Source organism: Cuculus canorus, chromosome 3 (assembly GCF_017976375.1).
Source record: "Cuculus canorus isolate bCucCan1 chromosome 3, bCucCan1.pri, whole genome shotgun sequence".
NCBI classification, from domain to species: domain Eukaryota; kingdom Metazoa; phylum Chordata; class Aves; order Cuculiformes; family Cuculidae; genus Cuculus; species Cuculus canorus.
Window position 1 is genome coordinate 59,963,467 of NC_071403.1, and position 22,709 is coordinate 59,986,175.

Below are 22,709 nucleotides of genomic sequence, written 5' to 3' on the forward strand. Positions count from 1 at the left end.
GCCGAAAGCGCCTCACCCCGGACGGCTTCGCCCCGCCCCCAATGGCCTCGTGCCGGAAGTGCCCGCCCCGCGATGCTTTGCTGCTGCCAACTCGTTTCCTCAGGGATCAGAGGCGGGAAGAGCGACGGCGAACCACCCTGCTAGAACGGGCACCGCCGTCACTGAAGGGGGAAGGAGTAACAGACACGTTAAGGACGCTGTTTTAATTCCATTTTTACAGATAACATCCGCGGAGTAATGAAAACAAAGCCAGTCGCCTTAAAAAGAACCAGCCCCAAGCAGGCAGCGTTTCTGGTTATTGCCCAAGATGCCATTTGTACTCTTCGGTTGGAAGGGCCCCACCATACCAGCACCACCCTAAGGGTTAACTTGAACAGCAAGTCTTTTCATTCCCTGTTATATTTTCACATCCATGAAATCTCTGAAACCAGTCACATTCTTTGTTACAAGTCTAGAAAAATGTATTTAAGCAGCCATTACTGTGCACGTCTCTTTAAATATTTAACGACAACCCAAAAAAAATAAAATACAATGTTTAATCTTTTAAAAAACAAAACGCGGTGGGGATACAAATACAGCTCTGACTCTGGGTGGCAACAGTTTCTGAGCGGTGATGGAGAGCTGCCTTGCTGAAGAACGCCTCTCCCTCCTGCGCCCCAGAGGAACTCTGGCCGCTCCTGCCCCCATGCCACCAGCTGCGTGGAGGTCGGTGTCCTCAGCAGGTGCCGACATCCAGGCACAGCCTCAGGAACCACTCAGAGTCGTGCAGCCATGGGTTTCTGTACAGGTATCCTAGCATCTAAAGAGAAAAGCAAACACCATTACCGTGCTGTGAACCCCACTCTGTGGAACTGCTTTTTGCTTTATTTTCCTTGACCAGGCCACTCACTGGGTTGCACGGTATTTCAAATAAAGAAGAGATGCAAAGCTGCAGTCAGTCACATAGACAAAAGTATTGTAAAATAAAAAAGACATCGTTAGGATTTTTATACAGATAAATCTGAAGAACTGTTAGAGAAAACCCACTCACTATGTCTAATGTATGTTCATTGTCCAAATTCACTTGCAACTTGAGAAGCTCTCTTCAAATTAGAGATCACTCAAAACACTTACCAAACATGTCCAGAATTTTATTAACAGCCTCTTGATTTACATTGTAACTGAATCCACTGGACCTACAGTTAAAAGAAAAAAAAGCTTGTTTTTTCAATGAATATTTCTTATTTCAGTAAATTCTATACAAATAATCCCAGTTAAACATTTCCATAATTTCATCATATTTTTCATCCTACTAGCATATGTATCAATTTTAAGGGCACAGCAGACTTTTTAAGCAGATTGTGCTCAAGGACAGTAGTAATGGGTTTTTTTTATCAGTCCTCTTGTTCACAGTCCCTGTCTCTCTCTTTGAGTTTTTATTACAGACAACTGCAGGAAAAGAACACTTGTTTTCAGTTATAATTTTCAAGACTATCTTCCTGAAACAGAATCAAATCTTCAGTTGATGTCAAATTCTGCAGCACTCCATCAATTTATTCCATTTTGTTGAAAGGGAAACATAGCTGTAGACACATATTTAGCTCAGTAAATAGGTTCCTACACCTATTTGGCAGGGGAAATAACAACGGTATTTTGTGGGCTTTCCAAGAGTACTACAAACCTTAACCAATTCATCTCCTTAACACAGACATAAGAAAATAACTTAGGGTGATCAGTTGCTAACTATATGAACAACATGGGGACTTGTTAAAAATGAGGAGGAATGTTCTATTTGCTTATCAAAGCTCTGGGAGAAACTTTAGAAACAAAATGGTATCGGAACTCAGAAGCAGCCCACTAGTAGATGAATGAATTCTGTTGCTGGGTCCCACAGGAGCATTTGAACTACAAGGGTGTTGCAACCCAAACTGGGTCTCCATTGCAGAATTAGTCTCTTACAGAGTGGTGTACAGAAAGGAACTACCTGGGTCCTCACCACAACTCAGGTAAAACCAACCAACCAGCCAACTGGTGTTTGGGCAGCTGGGGTTCTACCCGCTTCACACTAATAGCTCAATCATTAAGAATTGCCAGTAAGACCACACACTGACTTCCACACACCAAAAAGCCAAAGTTAACTTACGTTTTCTTCTTCTTTGCTGCACCTAGTTGCACAAGAGCTGCTAAGGCATTTTTCTGCATGTCAGAAGACAGCGCTTCATAACACTGTGTAATCCCTACAGAGAAAGCAGAAACACAATTAAAAGTTTTATCGCTGTCCATTTACAGGCTACACTTGTAAAATCACATTGCATAAGGGCTGTACACACCCTTCTCAAGAAGCTGAAAAACAAAGTTGCGGACTCCAGGTATAAACTGCTTCTCAGTAAAGGCTTCTTTTGTTTCCTTGGAGAGGTATCTGAAAATTAACTAACATATATAAACAAAATTAGTACTTCTTTCCTTTCAATTATTAGCTAGTTAGGAATAACAAACACGTGTCTTTATAAGGAAGCAATACTGTTACACTTTAATTAAGTGTAGGAGAACTCCTCAAAAGGTATATTTACATAGAGCATCTGAAAATTTTATTACTTTCTAATGGGCACGAGAAACCTAATATTAAAATAAGATTCAGTATTACTATAATAGTTACCTTAGACATTAATTTAACATTCTTGTTCTCATAATCAACAATCGGATACTTTTTTTTAAAGCAAAACCTGTTTTACAGATGGGAAAAACTGGGTGAATCAGTACAGTTTGGCCCAAGCCATACACCAGATCATTAACAGATTCCACTGGCTTGAAACATCTACATTCGCACCAATGTAATGCTGACAAACCCGAGATCTTAGCCTCCTGGTTTTGTATACATTGCTTATTGCAGAGACATAAGTATTAGTCTTTTAAATTCTTTGGGTATCCAAGCATTTAAAAGAGATAAGAATGCAATTAACAACTCCCCCAAAAAGCTATCAGTTATCAGATGCAAACTCATTTCCACATCTGGCAGGACAGCCCACATAAAAGTAATTAAGAAGAGGTCCTCATAAGGAACAGCAATGAACCTGGTAGCAGCACACTCCCAGTTAAACTTGTAAACCCACAACAGGCAGTCACGTTACAGGGTGGTTAGTGCTTTAGTCAACTGGAAAAATCTGAGCCAAAAGCTGAAACTGGGATCCTGGGTGGTAGTTAAGATATTTATTACTGTTATTTCTCAACTCTTGCACTCCACAGCCATGAAAACATTACTGCAGAAGTATCCCAGTTCTCCTTGTCTAAAACACAGAAGTAAAAAGATAATATTCTTAAGAGCCACATACCCGATAGCCTTCCACAAAGGGTCTGAACATAGCTGACAAGAAAGATACTATAACATTTCCTTTGTCAGTAGGATAGATTTCTTGTTGACTTGTTTGAATGGCATCACATTTTGTAAGTAGAAAACATCCTTCCTCAAAATCCTGGGAGAGGGAAGCATAACTGAAATTTTAACATCTACAGTAAGTGCAGCTACCCTTCCCCACAAAATCAACAACAAAATATACAAAACAGGACACCACTTTCATTTCTGAACTCAGTTCTCAAGAGACTCAACCCAAAATTTCCCTATAAACCAGAAATACCTTATAAAAAGCAGTGGGAACATGATCTTAAACACAGCAGTATCCTGATGCTCAACAGGCCTAGAACAAAGAAAGCAGCTGTGGCTGCTATTGCAACAGCCACTTGAACTCCTTCAGCACTTTGTCAGAATAGGGTCAGGTTATCTGGTTAAGGTTTATTTATTTATCTGGTTTTTTGAAAGTCAATGGCAATGGAAAACGGCAATGGCAAAACCGTTTTACTACCAATTATCTGTAGGAATGGGAGAGAAGACACACACAGAGAACACAGATATATTGGACATATGAACAACTATAGAGGTGAGTTGCTAAGAGATCCCTTAACATTACAGCAACTCTTTCATTTGACTAAAGTCAAGTCAATCACAGCCAGTCACCTTACTGTTCCATGCTTGGTTTTGGTACTTAAAAAAAAGCTGCAAGAGACAACAATTGCTAATGATGAAAACTAAATATAACAGTGCCAACTGGTCTTTAAAAAAGGCCTAATTATCTTCTATATAAAAATCTAGGAGATTTTGATATAGTCACAAGTCTTGAATATTCTTAAGAATATCTTTTTTTTAATACAGGAAAGATCACAAATATTACCATCAGGTATTTGGCTTTAGCATTGATAAAAGTCTCATTAAATCAGTTTTAAATCCAAACAGAAACTACACGTGGACTTACCAGTTTATATTGTGTATGACGTTGAACCTGTTGTTTTACTAATAAACTTGTGCACACCTGCATTTCAAGCTGGCTGGACTAAAGCCAGCTCCAGCACAGCAGGATGTATACAAACTGACACAGCAAGTCCTGCAGAGAGCAAAGTGCTGCCCGCAGTTTTCACAGCTTGCCTGCATCCAGCTGTGTTAGGAGGGTGAGCAAACGCACTGAGCCCTGCGATGAGGCAGTATGCAGGAACAATAATGGCTTTGAGTAACGGTTGTATAGGGTGGGAGGTGAAACGAGGGGAAGCTCTTTTCAAGCAAACAGGGTGCAACTAAAGCTTCCATAAGACTCGACGAGGGATGCTGTCATGCCATTAGGTAACTTCTCACTTCAAAAACCTTCACAGGCTGCATCACCTCAATTCTGTGGAAGATTTTGGCTGCAGAATTTTAAATCAGGCCTTACTATAAGCATTTCCCTCATAGTGCTCACAATCTGAATCTACACAAGATAAATGCTAGTAATAAAATGCTTAAAGGGATCAACAATGAACCATCAAAATATTAAAAGAAAAGTTTACTTATGCACAGGAACATTAAAGCTTTCATTGTTCAAGGTCTAACAGGAATGTTAGCTGCTGTATAAACACTACAGAGTAGATACCGCCATGCTGTGCAGTCAAGAAGAGGTGGATACAGAGGCATACTTGAACAGATGAGGCACTGGATGTTGGCACAATCCCGTGGTAGCCTGCCACCACAGACCATGTCACATGGAGCTACACAACTGAGCACAACTGCTCTAGGAGAAGGACCATCAATCTGGGGACATTAGGCATCCTAAATACAGAATGGCATACTCTATTTGCCAAAGATAACAAAGACCTACAATGGTTAATCATTAATTGGGATGATACCTACAGTTTAACTTTCTGAAAGAGCAGCATGCCCCACTGCAACACAATCTGCAAGAGCACTCAGGAAAAATATTCTGGTGTACTCTCAGTGTGAATTCCTGGTTTGTTTATGTGCTCACAGAATATACCCACCCTGTGACAGAATTCAATTAAATCTACACTACCACATTTTTCTTCACAGCCTAAGGTCTGTTTCTTAACTGCACAGGAAGAGGACAATATTTACAATTCATTTAAAAGACTGCTTTACACCTATTTTTATATTCATGCTAGAAGACCAGTAGCTTTATGCTAAAAAAGCCAAACTTCCACGACAGTGAATTGTAATAGTTCAGAATTGGAAAATTTCAGTATTTTTAGTTTTTCACTGGAGGGGATGGGTGGAAAGATTGCATATGCAGCCCTGTGGATTCAGACAATGTTTTGCGACTAATAAAATGACTACCTCCACTGTGAAACCCTTTTAAATTCTCCCTCACACTACAGATCAAGTTGATATCACTGAAATCAGATGCTATTTTATAGTTGGCTGTGTTACTGACTATCAGTATTTTGGTACAAAGGATATTTTTACCTTCAATGAAATGCCAGGAAAGAAGATGAACTCATCAGAAAAAACGTCTCTCAAGAAGCTGAAGCAGCTATAGACTTCCTCTGAAAAAAATATTGTAAAGTACTGTTGTTTAAATACATAATTTAAAACGTGCAAGTGAAAAGCCATTTCCTCCTTATTTTAGAGACAGTACCTACTTCAAATAAAATTTGGACTTTACCTTAAAAAACACATATACATAAACGGCCAAAACCCACCACAACAGAACAGCAAGTACTCATAGCACTTGATTCAAGTGTTACCAAAAGGAAAGAGCTTCTCCGAACATGCACTAAATACACCATTAGCTGATGCACAAAACTAAGGAAGGTACTCTGAAAAGTTTCTTTAATAGCCTAACACTGGAAAACACTGAAATACTTTAGGAACAGTAGCAGGAAGAGAAGAAAGACTGAGAACTGGATGCACTGTATGCAAGTGTGAGGTGTGTTTTATCTGTAACCTAGCAAGCTGTTCCGCTAAACAACAACAAAATAAGATGCTTAGGAATTGGGATCATATCATCTCAACCCTGCCCTCTCAGCAGAATATATCTACTTTCAAACGTATCAAGAGGCAAACAAAAATGGCAAGAAAAATACCCCTGGTCCCTTCCCAACACATCCACCTTATGCTATGGGACCTTATCCATAGCGTAATGTTCTCAAGTAGCTCCCACTAGCAATCACAGGAACTTCGTGCTTCTCTCACAGCTGACTGCGCAACAGGGAAAGCCAGTGTGCTCTCAGAGCCACCCAAACATACCTTTTCTAAAGCTATGTGTCATCTGCAAGGCGACTGCCACCAGAGATGGACGCACAAACACATTCAGCAGCTGATTTCTGTAGGTGGCACACATGAGGATGGCCAGAGCACGCTTAAAGACGATTTCCCCTACAGCTCCATCTTCCACTCCTTTGTCGTTTAGGACCACATGGCCATCGATAAGGCGAGCAACGTTGGAATGCAGGGTGAGGCCAGACATGACTGCTTTTTTGGCACACAAGTTATCTAGCAAAAAAACGCAACACTAAGGAAGATGCAAAAGGAAACACAACTCTACCGAAACAGCCTAAAAGGCACCAGTATTTCATTAAATTTTACCACTGAAGACCAATTATTACACCAAACATTCAGTTAGAGAGATGTTCTAAAAATAATCCATACCAGGAACTGGCAAGCCTAGGCATCGTACGAGATGGAAAGAACAAAAGTTAAACGTTTCTGTAATTAAAGCACTTCAAATAAATTCTTGCACTTGCTAACAATGACAAATACTTCCTTTGTCTCTGGAACAAGTATTCTGAGCCTCCAATTAAAAGAGACTAGACCTGTTTGATGGATGCATTCATCAATAAGGAAAAAGAGACCATATTTTTGCTTAGGCATTTCTGACACCACAAGTATTGAATCAGATGTACAAGTCGGCATGTTTTTTTTTTTTTTCTCTCAACTCTCACATACACACTCATACACATGCACACTCATACACATACAAGGAAGGCTACATCCTAAATTAAGTTTAAAGAAATCCTAACGGAAGTATCATTACATAATATACCTGCTCAAAGAGAAATCAGACTGTACTTGAACCCAAATCCCTTCCTGTTTCGTAAGACAACCCTTTTAAAATGCCTAAAGCAACAAGTGTGTGGTTTTGTTTTCTCTTTTAAACAAGAAAGTTCTCAGAAGGCAGGCATGATTTTCACAAACCTGTGGGCTGCGGTCATGCTTTTTCTCAGTGTGACACACAGCAAACTTTACTCAGATAAAGACCAGCATCTCACATCTTGAAAATACACTCACCTTTTTAGAATACCTTACACTTTAAACATTCTCAAAAACATTCCCTGCATCAAATGTGAACTCTGGCAAGCAAGGAAAGAAGCAATAAAAACTTCTTGCTGAACATTAGAACACACTTTACACGTTCACAGCACCACAAGCATACCAAATCAACATAGCCTCTGACAGAAAAAAATAAATAATTTTCCTATTCTTTCCCCTTAATGTATATCTCGCATAGCATCTCCTTGCTCCTTCAGCCTATTTTGTTCCACTTTTGCTAAAGCTTCCAAGTTTCTCAATGCAATAAGAAGCAGAAGTCTGAGTAAGTAATTTTGCAGTTCCTCTTTCTATTATAAGATTTCAAACAGCCAAAGCCAATGTTCTGCCTGTAACAACAATACAGCATAAAAAAGGCAGAAACAGCTAGCTGTTTGGAGACAGAAGAATGGACAGGGTACACTAGTTGCTGACTTGATAGCATTGCCAAATTAGCGTTTAAAATATATTTATTCTTTCAAATTATTGAACTCAAAACACATAGAAACAAGGTTTGTTGTGTTAACTGATGCCCACAGCAGGGCCAGCATATTCCCAACAGAATCTGTGCAGCTATTGTATTCCTGTTTCATTGCCATGCCTATTTGCTGTTCTCTAACTGCATCACAATTTTACTAAAGAAAAGCTTATTCATTTCTGCTAAGAAAATAAACAAAATAAATAAGCAAACCTGGATGTGGTATTTTTAAGTTTACTGTGCAGTAAGATTACCTAAATTACGTTTAAATATAACCAAGAAATTCTTCATTTTAGCAGTCTGGCAGGAGCAGACCTTGTCTGCACTCACTGCAGACTTCTGAAAGAAGTGGTTTGGTTGAATGAATGACAGAGTTCTGCTATAACTGTAGCGTGCTCCTATGTCCTTATTGCAGTACTGAGAGCGATTCTTGATATACACAACTACCAAAGCAAAGATCCATAGTTTAATCTATGTACAGTGAAAAGGTAAATGTACTTGCATTACACATTATTTTTCTTTGCTAGCTTTAGCATTTATGTCCTGAGGCTCCAAAATTAATTACTCGTCTCACCTTGGCTCACTGAGATAAGTTTAAAATAATGTTCAGAAAGACTGGAAGAAGAATCAATGTTTCAGCAGCCAATATATACATATACATTATCTATAAAAAAGACTGTGTGTATATGTGTGTATAAATATATAAAAAAAACCCAAAACCACCAAAGAAGCCTTCGCCCCAAAAGTCATCACTGGTTTTGGAGCTAAAGTGAAATTTAAAAATAAATAGACAACCTATAGCTTTGATTTTCTCTCAACCGTTTATTTCTGCCAGTTCTTTGCCAGAGTAGCACCTTATACTATAGTCAGTATCAAGCAATAAATATAGCATTACACCAAGTTAAGTGCTGCAGATCAGCTAACTGCATGTGACTTACACAGGGTTCAGAAAGACAGATGCTAGGTAAATCTCAGTATTCCAATACAAGCACCTTATACTTTCCCTTCCCATTCCACACTTCAGGAAATACTAGTAAAGCATCCGTTCTTCCTCCACATAACTGTTTTTCAAAGTAGTGTCTTCTACAGCCTAAGCCAAAATGTGCCAGATTTTAGCATCACCTTTAGCATATCCTAAAATTCATTTAGGTCTCTGAGGAAAACATGCTGTGAAGTTGTCACCATACACTGCATTGCCAGAAATATGATTTATTCTTCATAAGCAACAAAAGGAATTCTCTGCATACCAGGCCATTCAATGAATCCTCCGAAAGTCTGCGTTAAGCCTTTAAGCCACAGGGTCTTTTCTATTAGAAGTTCAAATTCCACAGCTGGCAAATTCTGGAGCAGGACAGCAGCAACTAGCACCCACGGGCTCAAAACCATGTTTTCTATTTGCAGGAGCTCCATTTTATAAGCTACATCACTGACAAATTCTTGGATATCCTCAGATGGCTTTTGGGGAAGATGCCTGAAAAGAACAATGGAGTTCAAGGTAAAGAGCTCCAAAAACTGCAATATATATCACACCTTCCTTATTTCTTCTGTAATGCTCCCAGATCCATAACTACTTTATAGGACCTAATATGTGGAGGGCAATTCTATCTATAGGATATGTGGAACAGAAGTATACAGCAAGACATCAGTAGTTTCACAACAGTATTTGAAACACAGAACTCTGTATTCATGCTGTACACTTGCTATCTTAAAAAAATTCAAAAGCATTATGTTTAATATAATAAACTGCAAAAGTTACCCAATGCAGTCACAGCCACAGCTTCCTGGTACACTATCATACAGCAGTTTGCACTAATAACGCAAGAAAGGAGAGAAAGGTGGAATTTTTAAGCAGCAAAACCACCAAATTCTCAGGAAAGAGAGCTTTGCCTGGTTCATATATCATCATTAACTTTTAAAATGGCATATTCTCAACACAGTTCAAAGCTAAGCAAATAACAAGCTGTTTCAGAAAAACCCAATCACAAGTATGACAATCCCAGTGCTCAGACAAAACAGTTTAAGCAGTCTCAGTAGGCAAATGGAGGGAAGGTGGGAGAAGTTGAAAACGAAGTACAAGGGAACATCTTAATTATTTTATGGGGGCGAGGACTAAATAAATGCTCCTTCTGTGCATAAGCCATGAAAAGATCGGATACCTGGGTACCAAATTGTATGGGCACCGACTGATCCTCCCAGATGCCAAGGTTCTAAGTGATACCGGCTGGCCAATGTAGATGTGTATGGTACCAAAATTGTCACTGAGGATTCTTCTGGCTTTTAACAACCCCTAAGAAAACGGGAAGAGCAAAACCAAATTTTGGTGCTATGGTATGAGTATACATCCACCTGCCTTTTGTTCATAAAGAATTTACATACAGATGTAGACTCTTTGGGCTTTGGGACTCCTAGGAGTTCATATGCATAGAGAGATTCTTCTAATATTCTCTCATAGCTGATGCTAATGGGAACAAGGTAGGTGTCAAAGACTTCACGTTTGAAAAATGGTTCCATCACAATGCTGAGAAGACCTACAAATTGGAGAAAGACAGAAGAAAAAAAAAAAGCTCAACACTTGCCTTTTTAAGGGAGGGAAAAGCAACTGCAATTTAACTTTGAAAAAGACATCTGTAAATTTTAGAAAGTGTTAGTAGGCGTGCGCTGTGCTTGTTCTCACTTCAAGCAAGCAGAAGCACATGACAATGCCCAAGCTTTAAAATGGAAGGTAAATACAAGCAACGCATTTGGACAGCTATTTGTGTTCTTTTCGGCAGCACTGCTCCGTGCTCGCATAGCACAGCTTCTAAAGATTCCCCATTACTTTTAGATTTAGCTTATAATATTTCTCTGCTGGTCAAGGGATGTCTGTTTTCTAGAAAGAAAAGGGTGAAGAGTTATGCAGTTAATTATGCAACAGGGATAAGGAAAAGAAAGCAGCAGAGTGCAAGAGACACATATTGCCATTCTTTGTATGCTCTTGGCCAACCATAGTGTTTTCCACTACTCTGACAGACCTCACCAATTTCCCATCACTTTAATAACTCTTCCTGTCTGAAGAACTTACAAAGCACACGCTCTAAGTTTTCGACAAACCTACCAAACTTCGGAGTCAGAGTCTTGGCAGTGCGGCTTCTAGTCCCTTCAAGAAAAAATTCAACTGGGGCATAGCCACTCTTCAAAAGTAAAACAAAAAATAAAGCTAGTCAGAAAAATAAAAATATTTATTCTTATTGTCCACAAATAACTTTAAATAATTTTTAAATACTTAACATTTAAGGGCTTTTTATTGTTTGTTTTTTTTTTTTTTTAATGGAAGCTTTGCATGTCTAACTTCAGTCATCTCTAAGTTTGTACTTACCCATTTTATTTGCCACACTATACAGTTAAATTAATGAAAATATTGCATCTGGCATGAGATATGGCACACGATCCAAAGTGACTAATGAGTACTAATTTGTTTACCACCTACTGCTGAACTACAATAGCAACAGAGTGCATGCATGCTCTTCAGCTACAGCAGTTCTGAGGCAAAACTCTTAGTCAGATCACAGTGAAGGCTTTCAATCACATAGCTATAACATCGTACAATCATCACAACAAAGTTTTTCTTAAGCACACATTTTAAGAGTTCAGTAATTTATTTACCCTTAACATTGTTTTTACATATTCAGCAAACACTGCCCAGTAGAGTCTGTTCCCACCAAAGGAACGTCGCATAAAAAAGGCACCTCCCCTTCGTAACAGCTCACCAACAATTTTCATTCCTAGGAAATCTGAAAAACAATCAAACAAAAAACAAAACCACACAGAGAAAACTTATTGTTATCAGCCAGCAGAATCAGCTACTTTGTCTAGTACAGCGATTCAATTACCAGAGTGAAGAAGATTTCTTTCAGAGAATTCTACTGTTGCAAATACCTTTATTTGCTTTTAGGCTGTCTTAGCAAGACTTAATGTAGACATGCACGGCATATTACAATATGCTTTTGATCTTTGTTTTGTAAGCAGCATTCACTTAGAGCAATTTATTTCGGTAATTCAGATGGCCAGATCCCACCCATAATAAAGACTAAGTTTTTGAAGTACATCTTCTCATTCATCTTCAGAAAGATCAGTTACCACTGAATGTATCCCAAAAGACACAGAAATTAACTGACCAGTTACACCGTATTATACCTTATATGATTCTGACTCAAAACTTTGGGAGAGGTACACCAAACCAGCTAAATTTTTTCTATAGTTTTCTAGTTTTAAGCAACCACACTTAACTTGTCAAAACCTATGCAGCAGGTGGCCATGTGCCACTTCAACCTCCTTGCCACCTCACTCCATAAATTCACGTTTCCAGCTACAGCACTGACAACAATTGCCTTGAAGATCAAATCACAGAATCATTTTGGTTGGAAAAGAATTTAAGATCATCGAGTCCAACCTACCACTGCCAACTCCATCACCAAACCATGTCCCTAAGCACCACATCTACTGGGATAGTAACTCAACCACTTCCCTGGGCAGGCTGTTCCCATGCAAGACAAACTTCTTGGTGAAGAAACTTTTCCTAATATCTAGTCTAAACTCCCTTATCCAACTTGAGGCCACTCCCTCTCATCCAATTGCCTGTCACCTGGGAGAAACAACACCTACCTCATTACAACCTCCTTTCAGGAAGTTGCAGACAGAGATAAGGTCTCCCCTCAACCTCCTTTTCTCCAGGCGAAACAACCCCACTTCCCTCAGCCACTCCGCACAAGACTTGTGCTCCAGACCCTTCAACAGCTTCACTGTACTTCCTTACCCACACCCCAGGACTTCAAGATCTTTCTTGTAGTGAGGGGCCCAAAACTGAACACAGCATTCAAGGTTTGGCCTCACCAGCACCGAGTACAGGAGAGCCAATCACTTCTCTGCTCCTGCTGGCCACACTGTTTCTGGTACAAGTCAGGATATCATTGGCCCTCTTGGCTCCCTGGGCACACCGTCGATTCACACTCAGCCAGCTTTAGACCAGCATCCCCAGGTCCTTTTCCATTGGGCAGCTTTCCAGCCTCTCACAGGCATCATATAATATGTCACACACACGCATATATGTGGGGTAGACAGAGATATACACACATATATTAGAATAAAAAGAGATAAAAGGAAATTATCTAAAGGACCCTGGGCAGCAATAGCAGCTGTCAGTTTCCTATGTGCAGTGGTCCATCTTTTTCCCTTACTTTCCTACTCCTCTCCCTCTTTCACCACAACACAGACTCTTTCCCCTCTCTTACTTCTACTTTCCTGCCCGGTACTCAACCCCCTAACCAGGATGCTGGCTGCATACCCAGCACCTCTCTCCACCACACACTGCTGGCCCGCAAACTTGGACCGAAACGCGTCCTTTCATCTACCTCAAGCCCATACCACCTCACCAGCTCTGTGCCTCCAATACAACTTGCTCCCAGGACCTGAGACAGAAACACAATTCCACCAGCCAGATTCCCATTTATGTCAATTGCATGTACAATGACATAATTGCATTATGTCAATTGCATGTGTTACTGACAACAGCCTTTCGCCAGAGGAATGTAAAATAAGACACACACGCAGCAGTATAATCAAGTTGCAAGCCCCTAATTCTGAAGAACTTTACCCCTGAATACTCTAAGTACTAAAAAAAATGTTAATAGCTAAAAAAAAAAAAACCCTCTAAGCTAAACTAATGGTATCTTAAAGATAGTATTTTGAGGTCCAAAATTCAAAAAGGCTCTAATCCAGAAGTCAGCAAAGGTTTACACCAATATCTATGACAGCATATGAGCAGATTCTGAACAATACATGACAGGCAAGCAGCTGCAACACCTTGACCAATGTAGCTATATGACATTAATTTCTGAATTCACCAGAAGCTAATCTGCATCCCCCAGAGGCAAGATACCACTACTCACAGACCAGCAAAATCTCATCTTCCCCAGTTTCTCCTGGATTCTGCTCATTTTCTACTTGTCTTCCCATCCTCTTGACTGGAAAATAGTCTACAGTAGAGCAGTAGGGTCCCAGATCTTTGCTAGCTTGTGCACACAGGTACAGCACTGCACCAGATCAGAGATCTGCCTGCTTAAAAGACCTCTTTGATATAAAAGACTTCCAAGATCATGTTTCTCAGTTAAATGCTGCTAGAGTAGGATTTTCAAACAGGACATAAAGTCAGAAGATATTTCCTGTTAAAGCCTTCAAGAATCGTTTCCTGCAAATAAAATTGGCTTCAACTGCTTTTGAATTATGTCCAAAATCTTGACAATTAGCCCTCTGATGTTAAATTTCATCTCCCAGTCAGAGCTCTCAGCACTTCACGTAATGGAGTTCTGACAACACTTCAAGGTAATCGGTAGCATCAGAATCCACCACGAGGTAACTGGTGCTTCATACCTGGCCATTATTACTGCACCTCAAACTGTAGGAAGCATCACAAAAGGTTCTGCATAAACAGTAGCTCTTTGGCAAGCTTTTATCCATTCTCAGGAAAAAAAATAACCAATATAGAAGTCTTCTTCACAACACCTATCTTTGCCCAGCCTTGGGTCTGCAGACGGGGTACTTCTAGGTGAACACACTGTGAGAAAATTCACCTTTGATTGGACTCGGCACTGATGAGAAACTTTCAGATGCTGCAAGCATCTCATCCAAGGAGGTTTTAACAGGACACATTTGGAACAGAAGTTAAACACAACTACTTAAAGCAGCAGCTATCAGACCCCTTGCTACCGATTCTCTGAATCCTGAAAAGATTGTTGAAATAACATACTTGCCTATTCCTGCAGCAATGACAGGCAAAGCCAAGTCATACGTATATAGCAAATAAGACAGCATCAAAAAGTCTACGTAGCTTCGGTGACTGGGAAGCAGCACAACGGGATGCTCTTGAATGGCGTGCTGCAACTAAAGAAAAATAGCACAAACAATACAATATTGTTTCATTATTTACAGACTTTTTTAATAAATATGCGCTTTCACAAGGCTTAAGACAAACAGAACCTAATTTGTCTGAGGGTGTTTTTTCTGTTCACGTACTCCACACCGTTTTCAGCATGGAGCCATAAGAAATTGTGAGCAACAGTTTCCAGACTAGCAACCTGTGCTTCCACAAGTATCATAGGACTCAAAAGCCAGGGGCACCTCATTACGTGACAGTCTAATTCAAATCCCTTTTGATGGAGATGGGAAGCCCAATAGGGGTGGTCAGAGCTGATATTGGTGTCTTCCAGTGAATGCACTACATACTCCAGAACAGTGACATCCTGTAATGAAACAGAGGACAGCAACTCTGCAGGGAACTGGGGCAAACTTAAAGCATCTCCTGCCTCAGAGGTGCACGATGTCTCACCACTTGTACCTGTATGAAGTTTTTCCACCAAGTCAACCCTCTCAGCTACATAACGAGGTTTTCATCTCCAATTCAGCTAAATGCATTATTAGATTTATAAGATACAAAAACTCTCTCAGTGGCTGATCTAACGGAATCACTGACACATGACTGCAAGTATTCCTTACAAAAGAAAGCATTTGGAAAATGTACAAAAAGCTCTGCAGAATGCCTCTAAAATACTTGCACCATTTCTCTTTCCCCTCATATATTAAGAAATAAACACAAGTGGTTCTGTTTTTTTCCAAGGGTATTTTACATATTTTTACTTGGAGTGAAGATTAGAGTCTTTGTTCAAATGACTGGTACGAAATTGTAACTTTTTTTCCCCCCCCAGAGTACTTACTCTCTGCATTCCTTCTTCATTTACACAAACTCTCTGAAAAAGCCTTTTAAATATTTTGCTCAGAGTAAAAGCAAAAAATCTGACAGTTCCTAATTGCATACTGTGACCCATCTCATCCAGGATTTCCGTGGCTTCTTCTTGAATTATATCAGGCGATTCTCCCATCTCTTTTGCTAACTAAAGAGAAGCAAAACAAACAAAAGAGCAGTCAGATGTTTTTCCCTTCTCCTTGCCCATGCACTGCATTCTATGTGCCACAACAATTAAATAGAACTACTGCAAGAGTCAGCAAGATTTTGTTTTATGTGACGGGCATGCATCTAACCATACAGAATCTGTTCAGTATCAGTCAATAAAAGAAAGCCAAGTTAAAGCTGTGTACAACTATTTTTCCCCATCAAACCCATGATCTGAATGTTTTAACCTGTAGTACCTTCAGAGATTAAAGTTTGAAGAACATTTCCTGCATTACTGGACTGACGAAGGCTGCATGCAATTTTCTTTGACAAATAAAATGAAATGTGCTGGCAGAGATATTCACAATGTAAATCTTTGCAAGTTGTATTTGTGTTAGATTCCAAGACTTGGCTAAAGAACCTCAGTCCTATCACGCTTGAATTTTTTTGTAGTGTATTACTTTGGCTATGACTAGCTGAAATGCATACAAAGCACTGCCTCTACCAGCTTTGCATATCAATGATCCTTTTTCTGTTGCTATGCACATTCCCTTTTGAAGTTTTCTTAATCCTTCCTATTTAATACTTTGAATCTAGAAATATTTAATGGAAATGTTAGTCTTTTACTGTTATGGAACAAGGAATATGCCTTTTACCACACATGGAACAGAAAAAAAGGAGGAATAGCAGGAAAAAAAAAGCTTCCAAAAAAAGCACAGCTCTGTTAGGAGACCAGCACTGCTGACCTATTATTTCTATTTTGTGACATATGAAAAAAATCTATTGCCTTCAATCTACTTCCACCTACCACTTTACCATCATACCTACTGGTTCATTTGTGTTTTAATAAATGCATTATCTGTTATCCTGCATATTTCCACATGTAGCTCTAACTAATTATTCTAACCACTTAAAGAAGCCAAAAGCTGCTTCCACTTGAGCTTGAGAAAACCAATCCCCCTTAGGAAGCCAAAAATTATTCTTGCTATTCACTAGGAGAAGAGATACTGTTCTCATTCACCAGAAAGAGGCTTACTACACAGCTGAACCTAAGCTAAAACAAACATGTGCACTTAATTTCACACACTGAACATTAGCAACCTCAGCAATTTGTCACATGAACAAATCCTAGTATGCCTGTGTAAAGCTGCGTAAACTCTGCCCAGACAGGAGGCACGCCAGATGCATATGGTTGGACATGCTGCCCAAGTCTGTTAGATACTTTCAGTAATCTCTGGTGAAGAGCTGAGAACTAGGTTGCAATAGCAGGACTGCAATCACTTGACACTAGCCAGGAAAATATCCATCAAAATAATTTCCCATCAGAAAAGCAGCACTTCAGAAGAAAGCATCACACAGTTGTCTTTCAGTCAAATCTTCTGCAAATATTTTCTTTCAGTAAATCTTTTAGTGTTTCTAAAGTTGAAAGATCTTTTTTTTCTTCATTCCATACTACTTAATTTGTGACAGTAATAGGACTATTTTATCGTAGCCACTCACTCAGGACTAACCAAAAACATCTCATATACTTCTACTGGCCTGGAATTATTTTTCATGAATACTGCAAACAGTTACTCTGCTAACTAACACACACTTTTATTTCAGCCATTTCAACACAATGTAAAATATGAACCAGTGTGACTATAAAATATTTTATTCATTACAAAGTAGTAGCTGCTCTTTATCTTAAAGCAAAAGTATGGTAACATCTTAGTGTTTCCAATTCTAAGAATTCTCTGTGAAATTTAATTCTTATTTTAGAGAAAGTAGCATTTATGATCGATTCATAAATACATTACTAGCCTACAAAATTCCTGCAAGACATCCTCAAAGCACAAAAAAATTCTGCTAACGAGGAGATTGCTTATGTCTTTCACAATGCTGCTCGGTGGCAAGGACAGTGGAAGAGGGGAAAAATATGTCAAGTACATTGGACACTGGATAAGTTAGGTGGTGAAGTGTTGTATATGCAAAATCAAAACGCTGTTTCATGAACAAGCTATCTAACAGCTTCAGCAGCAATGCTAGGGTATTATCAGCATTTGTTTTTCTTGTGAAAAAAACTACAGCTCAAGTTACTGATTTATTGGACCACCTTTCAAACTACAGCTATCATGTTTGACAAGGATTAGCAATAATTTTTTTTCCCCTGCTGTCACACAAAGCTTGGCTATGTTCAATCTACCTCATTTTACAGCTCAGTTTCCAGACTCACCTGCTTGATAACATATTGAACTTGTTCGGACTGCAGAACAGCACTTTTAATAGCATTTGGCTTGCAAGGTGAAAGCCCTTTGTAGATCACAGGAGTATAACATTTCATTGCATATCTCAAGTCACTGGACAATCGTCTTTCCTCCAAGATATCCTCAAACTCATCTCTTTTCTTTGATGTAAGCTCTTTCTGCTGGGAACATACAAACAAAGGATGAGACACTGTCTCAGGCCATTCAGCGGTCTGTTTGGCTACAGCACCAAAACAATAGCATGCGATACTTTCGCAATATTTGGTGGTTTTGAAGGTTTTTTTAAGCTTTCTATTGTATCTGCATTCCACATTCTGAGTGCATGAACAAGTGTTATTTGCTTGGAATGATGCTGCAAATAGAAAAGACTACAGAAAAAATCCCAAACACCAATAAAAGACCTCAACCCTTTCCATCTGCAAGGATCCCCACATCGTCTTATGACACATTACTTAATTTTATCCAACAGGAAGAAGCTGAAAGAACAATTGAGTGTTGAAAGCTAGAGGTGAGGCACTTCAGCCTCTCACGATTAATAGGTATTAACTAAAACACCTTTGATTTCAACTCCTACAGCTGCATGAAGACAATGCCATGAATGACATTATAAAAGACAATTATCAACAAAAAAATATAATCCCTGCTACTTTAAATTGCATCTGGGACCTTGCTGATTTGTGCTGGCTTTCACCAAGCTTGGACACAAGATACATAAAACACAGTGAGGCAGGAACAAACCAAAAAAAAAAGCATTACCAGACACATGAAGATCAAAATGCAATTTGGTGCATGAGTAGGTAAAAAGACAGCACAGCCTCCGAGTAATCAACACCAGTGCTAAGCAGGAAAGCAAACAGTACATCTAGAACTAACTGCGGATCTGTCCCACTGCAGAAATCTCAGTGACCAAACTCTTCCCCCAGACTCAGTAGGGATCCCCTGTGCTGGAGAAAGATGTCTCTGATTATGTCCTATAACACCACAGTCCACGTGAATAACATCTCAGTCTTTCCAAAACCAAAACTGTGTTTCTCTAAACTTCAAAACAGCAGCAATAGCCACCAGTCAAGCAAGGCAACTGTAGCGAGCCTCTGTGAAACAGGAATATATTGGTTATGATCCAGCATATCAAAAGAAGATGCTAAAATAAAAATGCTTATGTATTCCTTTACAGCATCACTTGAAGGGCAGCACAGGCACCCCTTTCATTCATTCTGCCTCCTCCCCCTGTGCAGAACTAGTTTGACAATGAAGGATAAAGCATATCATTTCATGGGCTCTTACAGTGGCCTTTTCTGGTGCTGAGAAGAAAGCCTTGCCAACTAAAACACAGGAGAACACCAGGAATAGACAAGCAAAGCCCAGCAGTGATGGCTGGGTTTTCAGCTTTGGGAGAGGGAGTCTGGTTTCACTGCCAGCTGACCATAGCCACATCAGCAATGCTACCAGAAACAGATGACATTTAAAGTAACTAGATAGCAAACATTTAATTCATGTACATTCATCAATACAAGATAATTTGGCAAAACAGAACAAAAAAGCCCAAATCAGGAGCATCTCCACTTAAGAACTGCAAAAAATCCTCCTCCAAATCTTCAACTTTCAACAAAGCCAATTTCCTTCTATCAGAGAACAGAAATCCTACTAAAATGTTTTTCCTTCTCATTCTTCCCCCCTCCCAAAGTGCAGTCTAATTTGGATACCTTCTACTACAGTGGTGTTTGGTAGATCACCTATGATTCTATGATCATCTAACTTCTCTCGTCACTACTGTAGTTTAAAGAATTGTCCCACAGTAACTGCACAACCAAATCTCCAGGGACTTTTAAAAGAATCCTATATAAGCTATTAAACCCAGCCCATATTAATTTAAAAACTTCAGGGTTTTTTTTTTTTTTTTTTTCTGTTTAGCACTACAGTTTTCACTCTTTCTTCTTCCACAGCTTTCAACTAGTCGATGCTTTTCAAGAGCCAGGGAAACTATGAACTATTAAGAAAACTGGAAATATTTGTGTTAGCCATCTGTTGTCATTGACACCTTATACTAATCCCCTTGATTAAAAATAAAACAGAAGGAAAAAAACCCCTTATACCCTGTAACAGCAAAAAAGATAGTTTAGAAGAGCAAAAAAATATATTAGTTGGCTCTAAGTGCACACCTACCTGGATCAGTATGTGACAAGTCACTGCTCAGAAAATCTAACAAACCTTTATTTCAGTTACCAAATCCTGCAATGTGCAATGACACGAAATCCAGACAATGAAACCCAGCACTCCGCTTGGGTATCATTAGTCCCATCAGCAGTCACTGCACTGCTGTGGCCATGCACCAAAATGGCTCTGGTGAACAGAGTTTTGCAAAGGCCACGGCCAATTGAAAAGTCACCTCTGCCACCGCTCCTCATTTCACCTTTCCAGATTTGATATGCCACTGATTTCTCGGGTACTTTCACGCCCTATCCTGCAGCAGCACTAAGAGAGCCAAAACACACACACTTCAACTACTAAAGAATAGAAACCCTGTTTTTATACATTACAGCCAGGCTATTGTTCCAGCTTCGGTTGCCAATTGGCAGAGAACATGCTTAGGAAATATGCTGTTGCAAACCCTGACATCAGACAGTTATGTGCATGGTTACTGAGAAGGCTCCAGGGAGACCTTACAGCAGCCTTCCAGTACTTAAAGGGGGCCTACGGGAAACCTGGGGAGGGGGTCTTTATAAGGGGATGCAGTGACAGGATGAGAGGAAATTGGTTTAAGCTGAGAAAGGGTAGATTTAAATTAGATATCAACAAGAAATTTTTTTACTGCGAGTGTAGTGAGGCACAGGAATAGGTTACCTGGAGAAGTTGTGGATGCCCCATCCCTGAAGGAATGCAAAACCAGGTTGGATGAGGTTATGAGCAACCTGATCTAGTGGAAGGTGTCCCTGCCCAAGGCAGGTAATCCATGCAACTGGATTATCTTTAAGGTCCCTTCTAACCCAAACCACTGTGTGATTCTGAGACATTGGTAAAGTATAAAAAATGAAACAGCAGGGCCCTGGAAGTCTTCTGCTCCCATCCGGTCTCTGAGGAAATAAAGCATGAGCATTCACAGCACACAGCTAAGGAAACACGGAATTTTCGGAATCTCTGCTGACACTAGGCACTGTTTCCTTCTCTCCCCAGACTCCTGCTGTAAATATAAGTACAGAGCGGGATTTAGCACCCCAAACCTCCACGGCTGAGGCTGGCATAGGAGCTGTAGATAAAAAATAAGGTCCACAAAGTCATTTCCACCACGTAACACAGGAAAACCTGCTTCAGCCGCTCCATCCCTACGATTCCAGCCCCAAATTCGCTGTTGGTGGCAGGTTCCTGTCCCGCTCGACAGCTGCGTGCTCAGAGCCCAGCCCCGGCCGCGGGTGTGCGGATAGACCCTCCCTAGGGCGCAGCCCCGGCCCCTCCCGACTCCTCCTGCGCCTCGCAGAACGGGAAGCGCCCGGTTCCCGCTCCGACCCCGGGAAAGGCCCCGTCCTCTCCCGAGCTCCCACGCCGGGAGGCTGCATGTTCTACGTCGCGCGGGAGCCCCGGGAAGCTCCCTAGGGAGCGGGGACGCCGAACTGGGGTTGGGGGCGGGAGAGGGCGGGGGGTAGGCGTGCAGAGGTTGCGCCAAGCGCCGTCATTCCGCTCTAGAGTGAACAGCGCGGGGTGGGGAGCGCGGGGTCATAGAATCATAGAACAATTTGGGTTAGAAGGGACGTAAAAGATCATCTAGTTCACCTCCCCTGCCATGGGCAGGGACACCTCCCACTAGATCAGGCTGTCCAAGGTCCCATCCAACCTGGCCTTGAACACCTCCAGGGATGGGGCATCCACAGCTTCCCCCTGTGCCAGTGCCTCACCACTCTCACGGTGAAGAAATACCTCCTTATGACTAAATCTGCAATAGTCTAAATCTGCCCCTCTCCAGTTTATACCCGTTCCCCCGATCCTATCCCCACAAGCTTTTACGAATAGTCCCTCCCCAGCTTTCCTGCAGCCCCTTCAGGTACTGGAAGGTCGCTATAAGGTCTCCTCTGAGCCTTTTCCAGGCTGAACAACCCCAGCTCTCAGCCCGCCCCTGTACGGGAGGCGCTCCCGCCCCCTGATCGCCCTTGCAGCCTCCTCTGCTACAAGTCCTGCCCCCGCACCCCGGTGTGTCGTGCCCCCTCTCCCCCCACACCTACCGAGTACATGGGCGTCCCTCGCCGCGCCCGCCCGGCCGCCGCCGTCATGGCCCCGCTCGCTCCGCCGCGCCGCTCTCCCACCCTGCGCCGCTCCACCGCCCTACACCTCCGCCGCCGCCCGCTCGCCGCTGTCTCCCGCGGCGCCCATGGCCCCGCGCGGCGCTGCCCGGCACGGGGCGGGGGAAGGCGGGGGCGCGGGCGCCGCCGCGCAGTGGGCGGCGCCATCTTGGGGGCGACGGGAGCCGCGCGAGGA

At 41.1% G+C, this 22,709-nt stretch overlaps 1 protein-coding gene across 1 annotated transcript; it reads right to left on the minus strand.

Moving 5' to 3' along the window:
• Positions 1–201: 201 nt before the first annotated feature.
• Positions 202–22,696, minus strand: GNPAT (glyceronephosphate O-acyltransferase). Its single transcript, XM_054061628.1, has 16 exons — positions 22,457–22,696; positions 18,215–18,406; positions 15,824–16,000; positions 14,864–14,993; positions 11,721–11,848; positions 11,173–11,248; positions 10,455–10,606; positions 10,235–10,365; positions 9,326–9,549; positions 6,542–6,787; positions 5,759–5,838; positions 3,309–3,449; positions 2,310–2,409; positions 2,123–2,216; positions 1,114–1,175; positions 202–799 (listed from the first exon to the last, which is right to left on the minus strand). Exons 1-16 carry the CDS (start codon positions 22,679–22,681, stop codon positions 756–758), a joined length of 2,202 nt encoding a protein of 733 aa, XP_053917603.1. The 5' UTR covers positions 22,682–22,696; the 3' UTR covers positions 202–755.
• Between the last annotated feature and the right edge of the window lie 13 nt (positions 22,697–22,709).

Bases quoted from the DNA above. Each gene is read 5' to 3' on its own strand.
- GNPAT (XM_054061628.1), bottom strand. From the start codon at position 22,681: ATGGCGCCGCCCACTGCGCGGCGGCGCCCGCGCCCCCGCCTTCCCCCG. The intron at 18,407-22,456 runs GTAGGTGTGGGG...GTATGTTCCCAG, and splicing joins GAGGGACGCCCATGTACTCG to CAGAAAGAGCTTACATCAAA. The intron at 5,839-6,541 runs GTATGTTTGGGT...TATTTTTTTCAG, and splicing joins GACACATAGCTTTAGAAAAG to AGGAAGTCTATAGCTGCTTC.